This window comes from Castor canadensis, chromosome 16 (assembly GCF_047511655.1).
Source record: "Castor canadensis chromosome 16, mCasCan1.hap1v2, whole genome shotgun sequence".
NCBI classification, from domain to species: Eukaryota; Metazoa; Chordata; class Mammalia; order Rodentia; family Castoridae; genus Castor; species Castor canadensis.
Genome location: NC_133401.1, coordinates 20,984,180 through 21,000,608, shown reverse-complemented (window position 1 = coordinate 21,000,608; position 16,429 = coordinate 20,984,180). Strand labels below are relative to the sequence as shown.

At 48.3% G+C, this 16,429-nt stretch overlaps 1 protein-coding gene across 1 annotated transcript; it reads right to left on the bottom strand.

Moving 5' to 3' along the window:
- Window positions 1-720: 720 nt before the first annotated feature.
- On the bottom strand, window positions 721-9,564 carry Dhdh (dihydrodiol dehydrogenase). The gene is made up of 7 exons (XM_020158055.2): window positions 9,381-9,564; window positions 8,952-9,063; window positions 7,918-8,081; window positions 5,067-5,319; window positions 3,050-3,174; window positions 1,085-1,235; window positions 721-837 (listed from the first exon to the last, which is right to left on the bottom strand). The coding sequence occupies exons 1-7, from the start codon at window positions 9,468-9,470 to the stop codon at window positions 737-739; spliced, it is 996 nt and encodes a 331-aa protein (XP_020013644.2). The 5' UTR covers window positions 9,471-9,564; the 3' UTR covers window positions 721-736.
- Between the last annotated feature and the right edge of the window lie 6,865 nt (window positions 9,565-16,429).

Genomic DNA, 16,429 nt, shown 5'->3' with positions numbered 1-16,429 from the left:
ATTCCAACCCCAATACTGCAAAAAAAAAAAAAAAAAAAAAAAAAAAAAAAAGTATGCTGAAAACTGTATTTTTTAATAGCAGCCTGAATGAATTAAGACACCAGTGCACTAAATCCTTACCAGAGAGGAAGTAATAGTTAGCACTAGTTAGTATCTCTGTTTTACTGATAAGGAGACAAAGGCAGAAAGAGGCCGGAGGAGAGTGTAGAGAGGCACCCACTACTCATGTACTGTTGTTGCCTGCCAAGTCACAGTCTTCGCTCTGTTGCTCACACCTACCCTTAACCAGAGTCCATGACAACAAAACCAAAGAAGGTGAAAGGGATGGCAGAAGTCAGACCCTGGGCTGACACCAGCTTGCCCTGAGGGCTTTACTCAGCTACGTTCTATTTTTTTATACAGGACACTTTGGATTTCCTGACAGACACATGGAAATCTGAGGACAGGCAGTTACAGGCAGGGAGAATGGTAAGAAGCCAGAAAGAATAATTTCCAAGAGGAGAAATCAGGCTGTTTTGCAAAATCACTCCAAGACAATGAAGACCAAACCCTAGAGAGGCCATGACAAGAAACCATGGGTGTGTCTACCCAGAAGCTCATGAGAAACGTGGTTCTCACACACCTTCCTCCCCTTCTCCCCACCATTCTACCCAAATGATGCTCCAGTGGCCCCGTGCTGGTAGCATCCAGCGCCTGGCCAAACACCACCATCATCAGAGGTCTTTATGGAAACTATTTATTTATTTGTCTTGACTTCAATGATCTTCTTCACCTCCTCAAGGATGTCAGCCAGAAGCTCACTTTCTGCCAGAGGAATCACAGGACTTTCCTTCAGGCCTGAGGGACGTGGTAGAGAGAACAATTAGGGACCCCTCTTACCGATCCGGAGAGAACAGAACTACATTTCCCAGAATCCCCTGTGATCTAAGTATACATGGTTTAGATTGATGTGTGCCCCGTGACATTGTGGGAAATGTAGTGGTAAATACTCGAGCATCTGAGGAGGCTGGGCCCACATGGGGCCTAACATCCCCCTTCTACACCTGGTCCCTCAACCTCCGATGTGCTCCATCCACATCCTTACCCTTCTGCAGACACTCTCGGACGTGCTTGGCCTCATAAGTAATGCCCATCGAGTTATGAAAATTGAACTCCTTGTTTGGAACCTGGGGCAAGGGGAACTCTTTATGTTCACCATTCACCACCAGCTCTGTTGGGCACCAGGACTTCTGAATCTGAGGGAGATAAAAAGTGGCTCTAAGCAGGGCGCTAGTGGCTCACTCCTGTAATCACAGCCTCTCAGCAGGCAGAGACAGGAGGATCTCGCATTCAAGGTCAAGTCCAGGTAAAGGTAGTGAGATCCTGTCTCAAAACCAAGATAATAGCCAGGCGCTGGTGGCTCCAGCACCTGTAATCCCAACTACTTTGGGAGGCTGAGATCAGGAAGATTGAGGTTAGAGGCCAGCGGGAACAAATAGTTCTTGAGACTTCATCTGCAAATAACCAGAGCAAAATGGTTATTGTGGAGGAGTGGCTCAAGCGGTAGAGTGCCTGCTTTGCAAATGAGTTCAAACCCCAGTCACACAAAAACAAACAAACAAAAACAGGACAAGGTTCAAATTCTTCTGTGGTCTGGATGCTATGAATAGGATATTTCTTTCTTTCTTTCTCTTCCTTTCGTCTTTTTCTCCACTTCCTTTTTTGTTTTTTACTTTTTCTTTTCTTTTCTTTTCTTTTTTTTTTGAAGGGCTGAGGATGAAACCTGGGGTCTTATGCACACTAATCTCTGCCACTGAGCTACACTCCCAGTCCAAGAATCGGATTTCTTTCTAGCAATAGGGTGCCAGGAAGCCCATCACAACAACTGACCTTGGCAAACACTGAGACCCTACCCTGGAAGCAGTTCCAAAGGTCACACTGCCCTCTAAGAATGGCTGATAAGTTCCTTGGAGCTGCGGATGTAACTCAGAGCTCAGAGGCAGAGAATATGCTTTTTTTTTTTTTTTTACAGATTTATTTTTTTATTTTTGTTGCTGTTGTTGAGACTGGGGTTTGAACTCAGAGCTTCATGCTTGCAAAGCAGGCGCTCTACTGCTTGAGCCACAACTCCAGTCCAGCAGGGCATATGTTTAACATGCTTGAGACTCTGGGTTCCATCTCCAGTACTGAAACCAACCAAAAAAAGAATTGGTCAAGTTCACCTCTGTAATTCTGAGCACTTGGGAAGCTGAGGCTGGAGGGTGGAGAGTTCAAGGTAAGCCTGGGCTACACAGTGGGACCCTGTCTCAAAAAAAAAAAAAAAAAAACCGGGAGAAGCCGGACACCGGTAGTTCACGTCATTTGGGAGGCAGAGACCAGGAGGATCAAGATTCGAAGCCAGCCTAGGAAAACAGTTTGGGAGATCTTATCTCAAAAAAAATCCATCACAATAAAGGGTTGGTGGAGTGGCTCCAGTTGTCGGCCCTGAGTTCAAGCCCCAGTACTGAAAAACAAAAAAAAGTCTGGAGAGTCAGGCGCCGATGGCTCAGGCCTGTAATCCTAGCTACTCAGGAAGCAGAGATCAGGAGGATCCTGGTTTGAAGCCAGCCCCAAGCAAAAAGTTCAGGAGACCAATCTAAAAATAAACCATCACAAAAAGAGCTTGGGAGAGTGGCTCAAGTGGTAATAGTGCCTGCTAGCAAGTATGAGGCCCTGAGTTCAAATCCTAGTGCTGCCAAAAAAAAGAAAAAAAAAATCTGGGGGACGTAACTCGGTGGTAGAGCATTTATCTAGCATGCACAAGGTCCTGGATTCAATCCCCAGCATCACAAAAAACAAACAAACAAAACTAGTTTTTCTTCAGGCCTAAGGATACTTGATAGGTTCACTCTCAGGAGACTTCTGAGACCCAAATCCCAACCCTTGGCTCAGTCGTTTAAGGAAGACGGACTACTTAGCAATGGGGCGAAAAAATGGCTGCTTTAGCTCATATCCAGCTCGGGTCTCAACAATCACCCATCTCCAACTACTGAGGACTATGACTCTGGACTCTGGATCTGTCATGTCTCACCTGAGCCCTGCCCTTGGTACCAGTCACAGAGGCTGTGTTGGAGAGCTCAGCAGAGATACTGCAGGTGAAGCTGGCATGGAGCCCTCCTGGGAACTCAAACAGCACGCTGACAGTGTCATCCACACCTGATTGAAGGAAGTGATAGGTCAGGACAGGGCAAAGTCTCTGAGGTTGGACTGCATGAACCTCAAATTCTGTCTGTGGAACTTTGTCCAGAGACTTCCCCTCTTAAGTGGAAATGAAAAAGAACAAAGTCCTTCGATGAATGTAAGTGTCACATTGAGACCCACTTAATACGTACAACAAGTTGGACACCAGTGGCTCATGCCTATACTCATCACTACTTTAGGAGGCTGAGGATTAGGAGGATTGCAGTTCGAGGCCAACCCTAGGCAAATAGTTATCAAGAAACCATCTCCAAATACAATCAGAGCAAAATGGACTGGAGGGGTGGATCCAGCTGTAGAGTGCCTGCTTCGCCAAGCACAAGCCCTGAATTCAAACCCCAGTCTAATCAAAAGAAAATTACAATTAATATGCATTAATAATCTTATTTTTAAAAAAAGAACCCAGCATGGTGGGTGAACACTTGTTATCCCAGCTCTTAGGGGGATGAGACAGGAGGATCTTGAGTTTGAGGCCAGCCTAAGCTACATAGTGAGTTCCAGACTATCAAGAACAGATGGTCTTTGTACCCAACTCTGAAATCTGAGCTGCCAAACAGGGTGTGAGCAGAGGCTTTGCAAATGCCTGCCTTCTGGGCCTCCCCTCTCTGGCTGCATTGGAGTTCTGAGACTACAATGTGAATAAGTCCAAGGTAGCCAGCTGCAGAGGCCATGGGGAGGAGAACCAAGGCTTCCAAGCCTACCACCTTCAAGGATGACATGAGGTCATCCTGGACCAACCAGTCACAGCCAACAGTGAGCTGACTGCAGTTCTGGGCAGGAAATCAGCAGATGAACCACCCTAGCTGAGTCCAGCCCTACTGGTCAACCCCAAGAATTGAAATCTCATAAATGACTCCTGCATGTTTTCTTTTTCTTTTTTGTTCTTTTTGGCTGTACTGGAGTTTGAACTCAGGGTCTCATGCTTGCAAGGAAGGTACTCTGCCAGCCCTTTGGTTTTTGTTCTTTTAAAATTAGTATTATTTTATTTTTTATTTTTGGTAGGACTGGGGTTTGAACTCAGGGCTTCACCCTTGCAAAACAGGCTGTCTGCTGCTTTAACCATACTTTCAGTTCATTTTGCTGGTCTTTTTTAAATTTTAATTTGTCATAATACTGTTGTACTGTGGGTCTATGGTGACACGTACAAAATGCTTACAATATAAGTTAAAATTCACCCCTTCCATCATTCTCCTTTATTCTGCCTGCCCCTCTTCTTATTTTTATTTTTTGGCAGTACTGGGGTTTAAATTCAGGGCCTCACACTTGCAAAGCAGGCGCTCTACCACTTGAGCCACACTTCTAGTGCATTTTGCTCTGGTTATTTTGGAGATAGCGTCTTGTGAACTATTTGCCAGAGCTGGCCTCAAACTGGGATCCTCCTGCTCTCTCCCCTGCTTCTTAGAATAGTGTCAACAGGTCTCATTTTTCCATTTTCATACATGAGTACGTAACATTTCCACCAGATTCACCCTGCTCTGGTTATTTTGGCAAGGGTCTCAAGCACTATTTACCCTGGCTGGCCTTGAACTGGGATCCTCCCGATCTCAGTCTCCTAAGTAGCTGAGATTACAGGTGTGAGCCACCAGTGCCTGACTTGTTTATATTTCTTAAATACTGACCATTTACCTAAACAGTTACCTCATTAACTCCTATTATTGACATTTTACCCAAGTAATTAAGACTCAGAGACACTGAGTCTCACATAGTAAAGTCTCAACACACAGCCTATTTGTGCTCTTGACTCTGATCTCTGATCCTCCCTGACTTCCTCTGGGAAGTTCTGCCTTGATTCTCATGGGCTGGGAGATAGGTTCTTGGCTCAGGGGTGGGCCAAGCCAGCGCAGGGGTACCTGTTTCATAGAATCTTCCCACAGCTGAAATCTTCTCCGGCCTCTGCCTGCCAAAGACCATGGAGATGAACTGGACACAGTAGACGCCAAGGTCCAGCAGGCTGCCGCCAGCCTGGGCTGCATCTATGGCCCGGGGAACGTTGGTCAATTTAAGCCCAAATTCTGCCCGGGCCACTCGAAGCTCTCCCACAGTTCCCTGGGCCAAAACTGACTTCAGAGCCTCCATAGCAGGAAAAAATCGGGTCCAGATGGCCTGTAGACCACAGAGGGGAAAAGACAGGACACAGCAAGGGAAGGAAGGGTCAGGAGTGAATTGCCCTGTTCTCCCTCCTGGGGTGCCCACTACTTCCCAGTCTGCAAAGTACCCACCTCCCTCCTGTCTTCCACAGAGTGCTAGTCCCCATTTGGGTCCCTCTTGCCCTTGTCTCTCTCAGCCTTGTCCTTCCTCACAGGGACCACCACCCCAGTCTCCTTGGGTTTACCTGTGTTCCCCTTCCTGTCCCATTCATCCATTAGAGTCTTAAGGACCTACAAAGGGGACTGGATTAGGTGATAGGGTAGAGATCTTGTTTGGGTTTTGTTTGTTTTTAGACGTATAGGCCTTCTCCTGCTTGCTAGACAAGTGCATTACCCATGTTCCAGCTATTTCTGTTTTATTTTTCAGATGGGGTCTCCTGCTTTTGTGCTGAGCCAAATGGTGCTCCTCCTATCTTTGCTTCCTGCTTAGCTGAGATTATAAGCATTAACCACCATGCATGACTTGTTCAGATGGGGGTCTCACTAACTTTTTGTCCAGTCTGGTCACAGTCAGGGATCCTCCAATCTCCCCATCCTATGAAGCTTGGATTACAGTTGTGAGCCTGTAGGCCTGGTCCTCCAGTGGGTTTTGTTTATTTGCTTGTTTTTTGCAGCACTGGGGAAGAATTCAGTGGTCTTGATCTGGCTAGGAAGCCCTCTACCACTTAAGTTACACCTCCAGTCCTTTTGCTTTTAGTTTTGAGACACAGTCTCTCACTAACTTTGCTCAGGCTGGCCTCTAACCTTAATCCTTTGCCTCCCCAGTAGCTGGGACTACAGGCATGTACCACCACAAGCTGTTTTGTATTTTTGATATGGGGTCTCATTACATTGTCCATGCTGATCTCAAACTCTTGGATCCAAGGGATCCTTCTGCACTTAGATTCCTGAGCATCAGGGTCCACAGGTGCACCACTGCATGCTATGGAGATACGATTCCTAAGAGATGTAATTACCATAACACAATACCATTAGGGTGGACCCTAATCCAATATGACTACTGTCCTCTAAGTAGAAGTTAGACCAGGCGCCAGAAGCTTATGCATATACTCCCACCTACTTGGGTGGCTGAGATCAGGGGGATTGAAATTCAAGACCAGCCTCAGCAAATAGTTTTAGAGACCCTATATCTAAAATAACCAGAGCAAAATGAACTGGAGACATGGCTCAAGTGGTAGAGTGCCTGCTTGGTAAATGTAAAGTCCTGAGTTCAAATTCCAGTCCCAACCAAAAAGAAAATACATTTCTGTTGTTTAAACCACAGTACTTTGTGACAGCAGCTGCAGCAAGCTAATACACACAGTCTTCTCCCTATAGTCCCTGCTCTACCTGGCCCGAGGGGGATGCTTCTCTCTCCTGGAACTGCTCACTACCCTGCGGTTTTTCTCCTTACCTAACAGCACATCCCAGTTATGGGTTGCAGCTGTGGTCCAGACATTATGTACGTATTTCTGCATTATGAACCCCAGCATCCCTGCCAGTGGCCATCAGTGTCTATACTTCATTGATGAGAAAAGAATGCTGAGTAGGTTCAAATTACTTGCCCCAGGTCACACACGAAGTAGCAAAGTGATGTCTAGAGTTCTCTTTCAATCCATAATTCTTAACCTATTCAAGGTCAGATTCATACTGCCTAGGTTGGGGCCTCTGTGTTCTATCAACTGATCAAGATGATGTCTGTGAGCTGGTGGAGTGGCTCAAGCAATAAGAGTGCCTGCCTAGCAAGTATGAGGCCCTGAGTTCAAATCCCAGTACCAAAAAAAGAAAATGGTTCTTCAGCATATGTTATCTTCCTTGTCCTCCCTTTCCCTATCTTCCAGTATTCTCTAGGGGAATATGCCTTTGTTTTTTTGTTTTTTTTTGGTTTGGTTTGGTTTTTGGTGGGACAAGGATTTTGGGGGTTGGGACTCATAGCTTCATACTTGCAAAGCAGGTGCTCTACCACTTCAACCACACCTCCAGTCCATTTTGCTGTGGTTATTTTTGGAAATGGGGTCTTGAGAACTATTTTCCTGGGCTGGCCTTGAACCTTGATCATCCATATCTCAGTTTCCCAAGCAGTTTGGATTACAGGCGTGAGCCACTGGGGTGCCTAGAAGACTTTCTAATTGGTAGGTTTTTAGATTTACAGAACCTGGAACATCCAATGACCTACAAATACAACAGCCCAGCACATCAGAAAAGTAGACCACCCAAAATTTGTAGCTGCCCTGGCTGGGGCATGTCAGCTGTGCCTTCCCACAACTCCCTACAGAAGCCTTGTGCCTGCAACCCTGAGGCAAGATGGTCTTTGTTGGCGACAGCCTCCATCTTTGGTTTGCTGGCTTTCTAAACAAATCTTCCTGCCCCAACAAACTTGTCTCAGGTCATCAGCCTATTCCAATTGGTGGTTTCCATAGAGGTTGCCAGAAAACTCAACTCTATCCTGGCAAATACACTGACCATGGTGACCATCTTGGCTGTTGGCAAACTCTTTCCTTGTGTTCGCCCAAACATGGCCACTGGAAAGCATAGTAAGCAGAGGTGGATGTTAGAACGGCCCCTCCAGCCTCACCTCCATAAGGAAGAGGCCTCGCGATCGGGCTTCCGCAACCATCTCGCGAACTTCGGCGGCGGTCACGCCCATGGGCTTCTCGCACAGGACAGCCTTGCCGGCTGCCAGGCAGAGAAGCACCGTGGCTTTGTGCTGGGGGTGCTGCGTGCCAATGTAGGCCACCTCTAGTGGTGAGGAAGGAAGCCAAGAGGTCAGAAGCCCCGCCCACCCCACTCCTGAGGCCCCACCCACCCACGCCTGCGGGCCCCGCCCCCAGCGTCCAGGAGTGAAGAGGTGAGTCACACCCTAGTCTACCGCTAGGGGGAACTAGCCCCACGCGGTGGGACACGGCTGTAATCCCAGCACCCTGGAGGTGGAGGACGGAAGATCCCGTGTTGGAGATCAGCCTGGACCTCATTGTAAGACCGTCTCAAAAACAAAACAAAACAGTCACTTGTAACAATTCTCTGCCAACGTTCTATTCTCCGCCTTCCAAAAATGATATGAAAACACTAAGTATTCCAACCACCATGGACAGATAGAAACTATTGTTTTGCCCGATTTACAGATGAGGAAACTGAGGAAAGACAAGCAAAAGAGGAAAATAAGCCCGCAGCCTAAGTGAGGAGCCAGGCTATGTCCACTACTGCCTTGCCACTTGATCCCAGACCTCTCCAGGTCACAGGACGTCTAAGCCACAAGATAATCCCCGTCCCCTCCTCACCCCCGCCCCATCTTTTTTTGTTCTTGTTAGAGATAAGGTCTAGCTGTCTTGCCCAGGCTGATCCCAAACTCCTGGGCTCAAGTAATCCTGCATCAGCCTCCGGAATAGCTGGGACTACAGGCAGTGACGCCGGGCACAGAGTCGTTTCAAACCCTCGCCAGCGTTCTTTGGCGTCTTTAGAAAGTTGAGCCTCTTCGTTCCCGCGGAGGCTAAGCGCGATTTAATACTGAGCAGGTCTTACCAGAAGCCCAAAGGGGTCGGCCCACACCGGAGACCCTTCGCGGGGTCGGGGACAGGGGGAGCCACTGTCCCCACCACGCTCGCCACTCACCCACGTTGGGGTCCTTGGCCAACTCCTCATAGGAGCCGTATGCCTTGGGGATGTCGTGTTTCCGTGCAAACTCCTTCGCCCGGCTCAGATCGCGGGCCGCCACTGCCACTACCTAGAGGAGCAGCAGGTCAGACTCCGCAGCCGGGGCAGGTGCGGACCCCGGGGCAGGTGCGGACCCCGGGACGGGTGCATGGGAGACAGGTGATGGGGGAAGATTCCGGGGTAGGGAGAGATTGCATCGTCCAAGTCGGGCATGGAGAGAAGACAGGGGCTGGGCTTTGGGTCATGGGGTAGAACTTAGAAAAACAGTGACTAATTCTAGACCCTCGCAAACCCCAAGGACAGAGCAGGGAAATAGATGTTTGCGGCCGGGATGCCCTGGGATCCCCTCTCCCTTGCTTCCGCCAGGAATCCGGAGGGAGGGGGGACCTGGTGCTCGGAGCGAGGCAGCGTGCTCAGCGCAGTCACGAAGTCGCTGGCGATGAGGCCGGCTGACACGATGCCCCAGCAGAGCGCCATCGTCCACACGCAGAAGCCCCAAACCCAGCGCGCGCTTGGGAAGACAGCCTGCAAGCGAAATTAAAACCCACGGTGGAGGAGGGGGAGGCCGGTCCCTACGCCCCGGCCCCCTTCACTCCGACGTCGCTTCTCATTGGCCTCCAGTCCCAAAGCAAAGGCGCGCCTCTTTGGTTCCCGCGCCCTATTGGAAGAGCACTGCTTGGCTCCACCTTCAGGGCAGCGAGGTGGGGGAGGGGCGTTCTTGTTAGGCCTGCTCCTACCCTTGGGGCAGGAAAGACCTGCACGAGGTTTGACCTTCCTTGTCCCCTTTGCTACATAAGGGACTCACCCCAGGGAGTTTCCAAAGGGAAAAAGAGGAGGAAGTAATAGCAAAGATTAGAATAATCGTGGGGTGTGGCTCAAGTGATAGAGCACCTGCCCAGCAAGGTCTGGAGTTAAAACCCCTGTACTGCAAAAAAAAAAAAAAAAGAAAGAAAGAAAGAAAGAAAGGATAATTACTAGCCTAGCATCAGTTGCTAAGGCCTATAATCCTAGGTATTTGGAGGCTGAAATAAGGAGTATCGTGTTTCAAGGCCAGCCCAGCCAAATAATTTGTGAGACCCCCATCTCCTAAATAATCAGAATAAAATGCACTAGAGGAGAGGCTCAAGCAGTAGGAGGCCTGCTTTGCAAGGGCAAAGCCCTGAGTTCAAACCCCAGTCTCACCAAAATAAATAAATAGTTAATTACTAATTTTAGCCCTGCATGGTGGCCATGTGCCTGCAATCCCAGACACTTCGAGAAGGAGAGAAAGATCCAGAGTTCAGGGCCAGCCTGGGTAAAGGTAATAAGAACTTATCTCAGAAAAAAATACAGATAATAGGGCTGGGAACTTGACTCAGATAAGAGTTCAAGGCCAGCCTGGGCAAAGATAATAACACCAATTTTCAGGGGAAAAAAAAAAAAGATAAAATGGCTGAGAGCCAGGTGCCGGTGTTATGCACCGGTTTAAAGTGTTGCGGGCTGGTGTTGAAGATTTGTTAGAGAGAAAGGAAAGGCTACAGCTAGAGAAGTGCAGTGGAGCCTGGAAACCCGTAACTTGCTGCTCAGGTGAGGGCTGGCTGGGGCTTTTATGGACGTTCTAACTCTGGGTTTGGGTAAGAGTTAGGTGGGCTCTTTTCATTGGCTGTGGATTCGTGGGCTTTCTTAGATGAACTGGTTTGTTTGCCCCTTATTGCAGGGGGAGCAATCTTGAGAGCATTTTGCTCATCAGCCCTGTGGCTGATCTGTCAGACCCTGTATCTCCTCTTTAGGATGCAGGAATGCAGATTTACAACTCCTCAGGATGCAGGAATCACAGTGCTCTCCATGGGGGGATGGGACACTCACTCATCTGCCTTAGGTCTCCAGACCCAACAAGTCCCCTTTCTGAGACAAGTATCCAACTGCTGTTGGGGAGAGGGGTGATGACTCATCATCTAACTGCTTCGTGCTGACAATGGGGCAACAGGGACAGTGGGGGGGAGAATGGGGTGGTGGTACTTGTCTCAGGGCCCCTGATAGAATAGGATGGAGGGCTCATGCATAGGCAGAGGTGAGCATTCCTTGACTAAGAGCTGGAGTTTGATCCATTGGACCTGTTAAGATACCTAAGGATTCAGATTCTTCAAAATTCTGTAACTCCCAAGAAAGCTCTAAGCTGCTTTATGGTCTGGGGGAGTGGGAAACAGAAGATTAGGTCAATCCGCTCATAACTCAGGGAGCAAGTCTGTCCCTTTAAGACCACACCCAGGTAGGTGACCTGAGGGAGGCATAATTGAGCCTTTTCCTTGGAGACTTTGTATCTCTGGGAGGCCAGAAAGTTTAAAAGGGCTCAGTCACCCTGGAAATGAGGGGCTCTGTGGCTCCGTACAGAAGTACATCATCAACATATTGAAGAAGGGTGGCTTCTGGGCAGTGACAATCTAATAAGTCTCTGGTTAGGGCCTGTCCAAAAAGATGAGGGCTGTCTCTAAACCCTTGTGGCAAGACTGTCCAAGTCAGTTGTTGTGAAGGGTTTGTAGGATCTTCAAAGGCAAATGGAGGCTAACTGTCAGGATGCAGAGGAATGCAAAAGAAAATGTCCTTTAAATCTAGTACACAGTAATATTGGGTTTTTGAGGGTGTGTGAGCCAATAGAGTAGAGGGATTGGGAACAGTTGGGTGGAGGGGAATGACTGCTTCATTAATGAGCTGGAGGTCTTGAACCAACCTCCATTTGCTTGGCCCCTTGTGGACAGCAAGAAAGGAGTATTGTAAGGGCTGGAGCAACTAATTAGCAGCCCTTGCTTTTTTTTTTTTTTAAGGAATTTATGATAGGTAAGAGGCCTCGTTGTCCCTCAGGCTTGAGGGGATACTGTTTTTGATGTGGAAACTGTGAGGGTTTTTTGAGTTTTATTTGAATTGGGAGGGCCGTCTTGGCTTGCCCTACAGTCATTCCATCAGTCCACACTGTGGGATCTACTTGTTCCTGAAGAAGGGAGCAGCAGAGATAGTCCCCTGGGGGGAGGAGAATTTGAGCCTTTAGTTGACATAGTAAATTCCATCCCAGCAGGGGCACTGGAGTCTTAGGGACTATGAGAAAAGAGTGACAGAAGTGGAGGGCTCCCCAAGAGCAGGCCATAGGCCGAGTAAAATAGCACTGGCCAGATATGCCTTGAATGCTAACCTTGTCATTGGATGAGGACCAGGAGAGAATGGTAAGACAGAGAAACAGGCTCCACTATCTAGGAGGAAAATTACCTTTTGCTTCTCTACCATTATGGTTACCTGAGGCTCCTCAACATTGATGTCAAGAAGTGGAGCCTGGAAATGAGGCCTCAGAACCCGTCAATACATAGGAGGTGACACCCCACCTTCCAGCTGGAGATGGGGGCACTTAGACCTCCAGTAGTTACCTTTGCAGAGAGGGCAAAGCCCCAGTGGGGGCTGGGTCTGTCTCCCGGGCTGTCCCCCTTTGGGCATTGTCTGCAGAAGTGCCCCTCCTGTCTACAATGGTAGCAAGCTTGGGATGTAGGCCCCAGTCCGGTGGGCACTCCCTGAGAGCTGTGATGAGGTCATGGTGTTTTTTATCCTTTTTTTTCTTTTTAGTGACGTCCCAGTTATAGATACAGACATGGCTAGTTGCATTAGTTGGTCCCATGATTTTTCTCCTTCAGGAACAGGCTTTTGGAATTTTCTATAGATATCTGGGGCTGATTGAGTTAGAAATTTACCTTTGAGGAGACTTTCCCTCCGTGACTCTGGGTCCACTGTGGTATGCTTTGGATAGCATCCTTAAGATGCTGTAGAAAGGTGAGGGGGTTTTCATTAGGACCTTGTTATACTACAGTCACCTGGGAATAGTTTAGAGGTTTGACTTTGGCCCTTTTTAGCCCTTCCACTAGAAGATGGATGAAGTGGCATTGACACCATTCATCATCCTCACTATTTTGATCCCAATGTGGATCTGCCAAGGGGACTGCCTGTGCCCTTGTGGCATAGGCATATTCATTCCCTCATTTCCAGGTGCCACGGGTATTGGGGCTCATTGTAGATGGGAATTTTTCCCAACCTTAGTGGCTTGGGCCAGGACCATTGCTTTTCTAATGAGGAAAGAGTCTGGTCTAGTTGAAGCATAATATGTTTCCATGTCAATTCAAAGGTTTGGATCACAGAGTCAAGACTTGGATGTATTGTCTGGGGCATCAGTATAGCTACCCGGATCTTTTTAAATCTCCCTTAGATCTGATAACTGGAAGGGGACATAGACTTGCCCTTTTCCCACCACTGCCTGTTGAATGGGAAAACGTCCATTAGGAGGTTCTGAATATTGGGGTGGCTTAGAAGGTAGGGCAGAGGATGGAGCAGTAGGAAGTGGGCCTTGTCATTGGTAAGGGACTTTTCTGGTCCTCTTTCCCCATGTTTATCCTGTGGCTTACAAAGAATGGCCAGTGTTTGTGTATCTAGACAATTATGGAGCAATTATGGATCCATTCTGGGTGGTCTTGGAGATAAAAGAAAAGCTACATATCAGAGCCCTCAATCCATTTTTCCTCCCTTTTGCAGAAAAGTTCTAATTGGAGTATGGTGTTATAATTTAGGGAGCCCTCTGAAGGCCACTTCTATTGGTCACCCAAGGGATACTGAGGCCAGGCCCCTCAGTACAAAGAAAGATGAGGATTTTTTTCTTGTGATTAATAGGGTCAAGGTCCTTCCAAACTTTCAATAGACAGGCCAGCAGAGACCGCTTGGCTACTGAGACCAGAATACTGGAAGGGAAGGTCCCATCTAGAAGAATTTGTCAGACTCCCCTTTTGTCAGAGTTTCAGCTGGGGATCAGACCTAACTGATGAAAGCAGGCATCCCTGTCTTGTGACTTCCTTCCACCATCCGTGACCAGGACTGAAGGAAGTGACTGGTCAAAATAGGGCACCTGACCAACGCAGTGAGAGAAAAACTCTAGGATTCTGCCTTTTAGCCAAAAACAGACAGCCTTTTTAACAAAGGCTACCTCTTTAACCTCTGGAAAGGTGTCTGTGAGGTTAGAGAAGGGCATGCAGAGGGAGTCCCAGGGCAATCACAATGCCACAAGGAGATGACTAGTGTCAGTATTTGGAGGAAAAATTTTTTATGCTGAGGCCAAAAGTATAGGAAATTTTAAATGAGAAGTTTAGACACCATAGCAACATCTGTTTCTTTCTTTTTTTTTTTTTGCTATTCCCAGAAGGTTACATTAGTGCTTTTTGGGACCATAACCTTGAGATAAGAATTGGCTCCAAAGACTTGGTCAGTCAGGCTTGTGGCATGAGGTGGGGCTGGGAACCGGGCCTGCGCAAAGCACCATCCCCCCCACACCCAGGGTGAGTGGCCCTGTCTGCCCAGGTCCACCCCTGCAGCCTGTCACCCCTATCCCCATGTACAAGCGCCTGTGCACGTTTATTTTTCCTCTCATCCCTTTTGGGGGGAGTGGTGGCGGGCCTCAGTACAGTTAACACTGTGTATGGCTGGCAGCTTTGGATTACATGCTGGGCCCTCTGTATGGGGCCCTCTATATGGATTGCCTTAGTTATGGCAGGCGTTACTGCTGCACCCAGGAGCTGGCGTCCCTGTGCACATGCCCCTGTTTGTTTTCCCTTCTCCCTTTGTTGGGGCAGAGTTAGGGTGTGAGTGTGTGTGGCACAGTTTCCTGTAGGTGCCTTTGCCTCTTCTGGCACCCAACAGCTGATTTAAAGTTGCTGTGGACTGAGGGTCATGACAAACTAGGTGTGGGAGTAACTTAAGAAAGTCATAACGTACCATGGTACAAGTTTTCCATGGGAGGCAGGGTCCCAGTAAGCACAGGGAGGGGAAGGCAGACAGAAGTGAAGGACAAGGTGGTGGACCAGGGAGGGAGCATGTGAATAAAAGTATGTCTGCTACTTCTAGTGGGGACAGAAGGGGTGTCCTGACATCTTAGGTAAGGGAGGGAAAGGCAGATCCTGGAGGCAGGACACACGCCTGAGGGATTAACAATTAAGTGTGCTTCCAGGTCACTCCCACTAAGTGGTACTGGAACACTGTCAGCCACATGAAATCTCCACTCTTCGGGTCACTGCCTTTGGCAGAAGGGGTACTTGACAGGTGGGAAAGACGAAAAATCATCAGGTACCAAAATCAATCAGGTCTCCAATGTAGCATGAGGCATACCTGAGTAGGCCCCAGGCTCAGTCTCAGCCTGCAGGGAGGGAGCAAAAGCACCCCCGAGCTGGAATCACCATGAGGCCAAAGTTGGCTAGGAGCTGTTGGTTTAATACCATGAAGGGAAAGTCCCTCAGGAAGAAAGGAACAGAGAGACAGGGTGAGCAGTCCAAGGAAGTCTGCTTTTGGCTAGTCCTCAGCAGGGGGGGTTCCCCCAGCAGGAGCATCCAGCAGGGCGCCAGAGGCTCATGGTTGCACTTTAGGCATGCCCCTGCTGATTTGGCTCTCAAGTCATACCAACCTTGGTCCAGGAGAAATGTCCCTTCATGTGGTTGCCAGAATGTTATGTGCTGGTTTGAAGTGTCGCAGGCCAGTGTTGAGGGTCCTTGCTGTCACAGGCCAGAGAACTGGCTCATGGGGCAGCTGAATGACTCATAAGAAAAGGCCGATAGATGACATAGGATTTATTAGAGAGAAAGGAAAGGCTACAGCTAGAGCAGTGCAGTGGAGCCCAGAAACTGGTAGCTCAGGTGAAGGCTGGGGCTTTTAGGAATGTTTAACTCTGGGTTAGGTGAGCTCTTCTCATTGGCCATAGATTTGCAGGCTTTCTTAGGTGAACTGGTTTGTTTGCCCTTTATTGGGGGAGGGGAACAACCTTGAGAGCATTTTGCTCATCAGCCCCGTGGCAGATCTATGAGACCCTGTATCTCCACTTCAGGGTGCAGAAATGCAGGTTTACAACTTCTTCTCAGGGTGCAGGAATCACAGTACTCTCCATGGGGGATGGGCTACTCACTCATCTGCCAGGTCTCCAGACCCAGTATAAGCCTAGTTAGTCAGGAAGCAGAGATCAGGAGAATCATGGTACAAAACCATACAACCAAAAAAAAAAAAAACAACCCAAAAAAATGAATAAAAACAGGGTTGGTGGAGTGGTTCAAGTGGTACAATGCTTGCCTAGCAAGTGTGAGGCCCTGAGTTCAAACCTCAGTACTGCCATAAACAACCAATGACCTGCTGATGCTCCCAGGGTGCATCCTAGAGAGAATGAAGAGAATAAACACATCTTCTGTTTCTATACACGAACCTGTACATGAATATTCATGAATACTTAGGGGGATGGCTCTTCCACTTGAGCCATTTCCCCAACCCCCCTAGCTGCATCATTTGTGGAAGCCCAAGCTGTTATCCTTTGTGAGGATTCTCAGAATAAAACAGAATTATTTTTGTCACGCCCTCACAAAAAAGTATTAAGCAAGCTGGCAGGCTATGGCTATCACGTG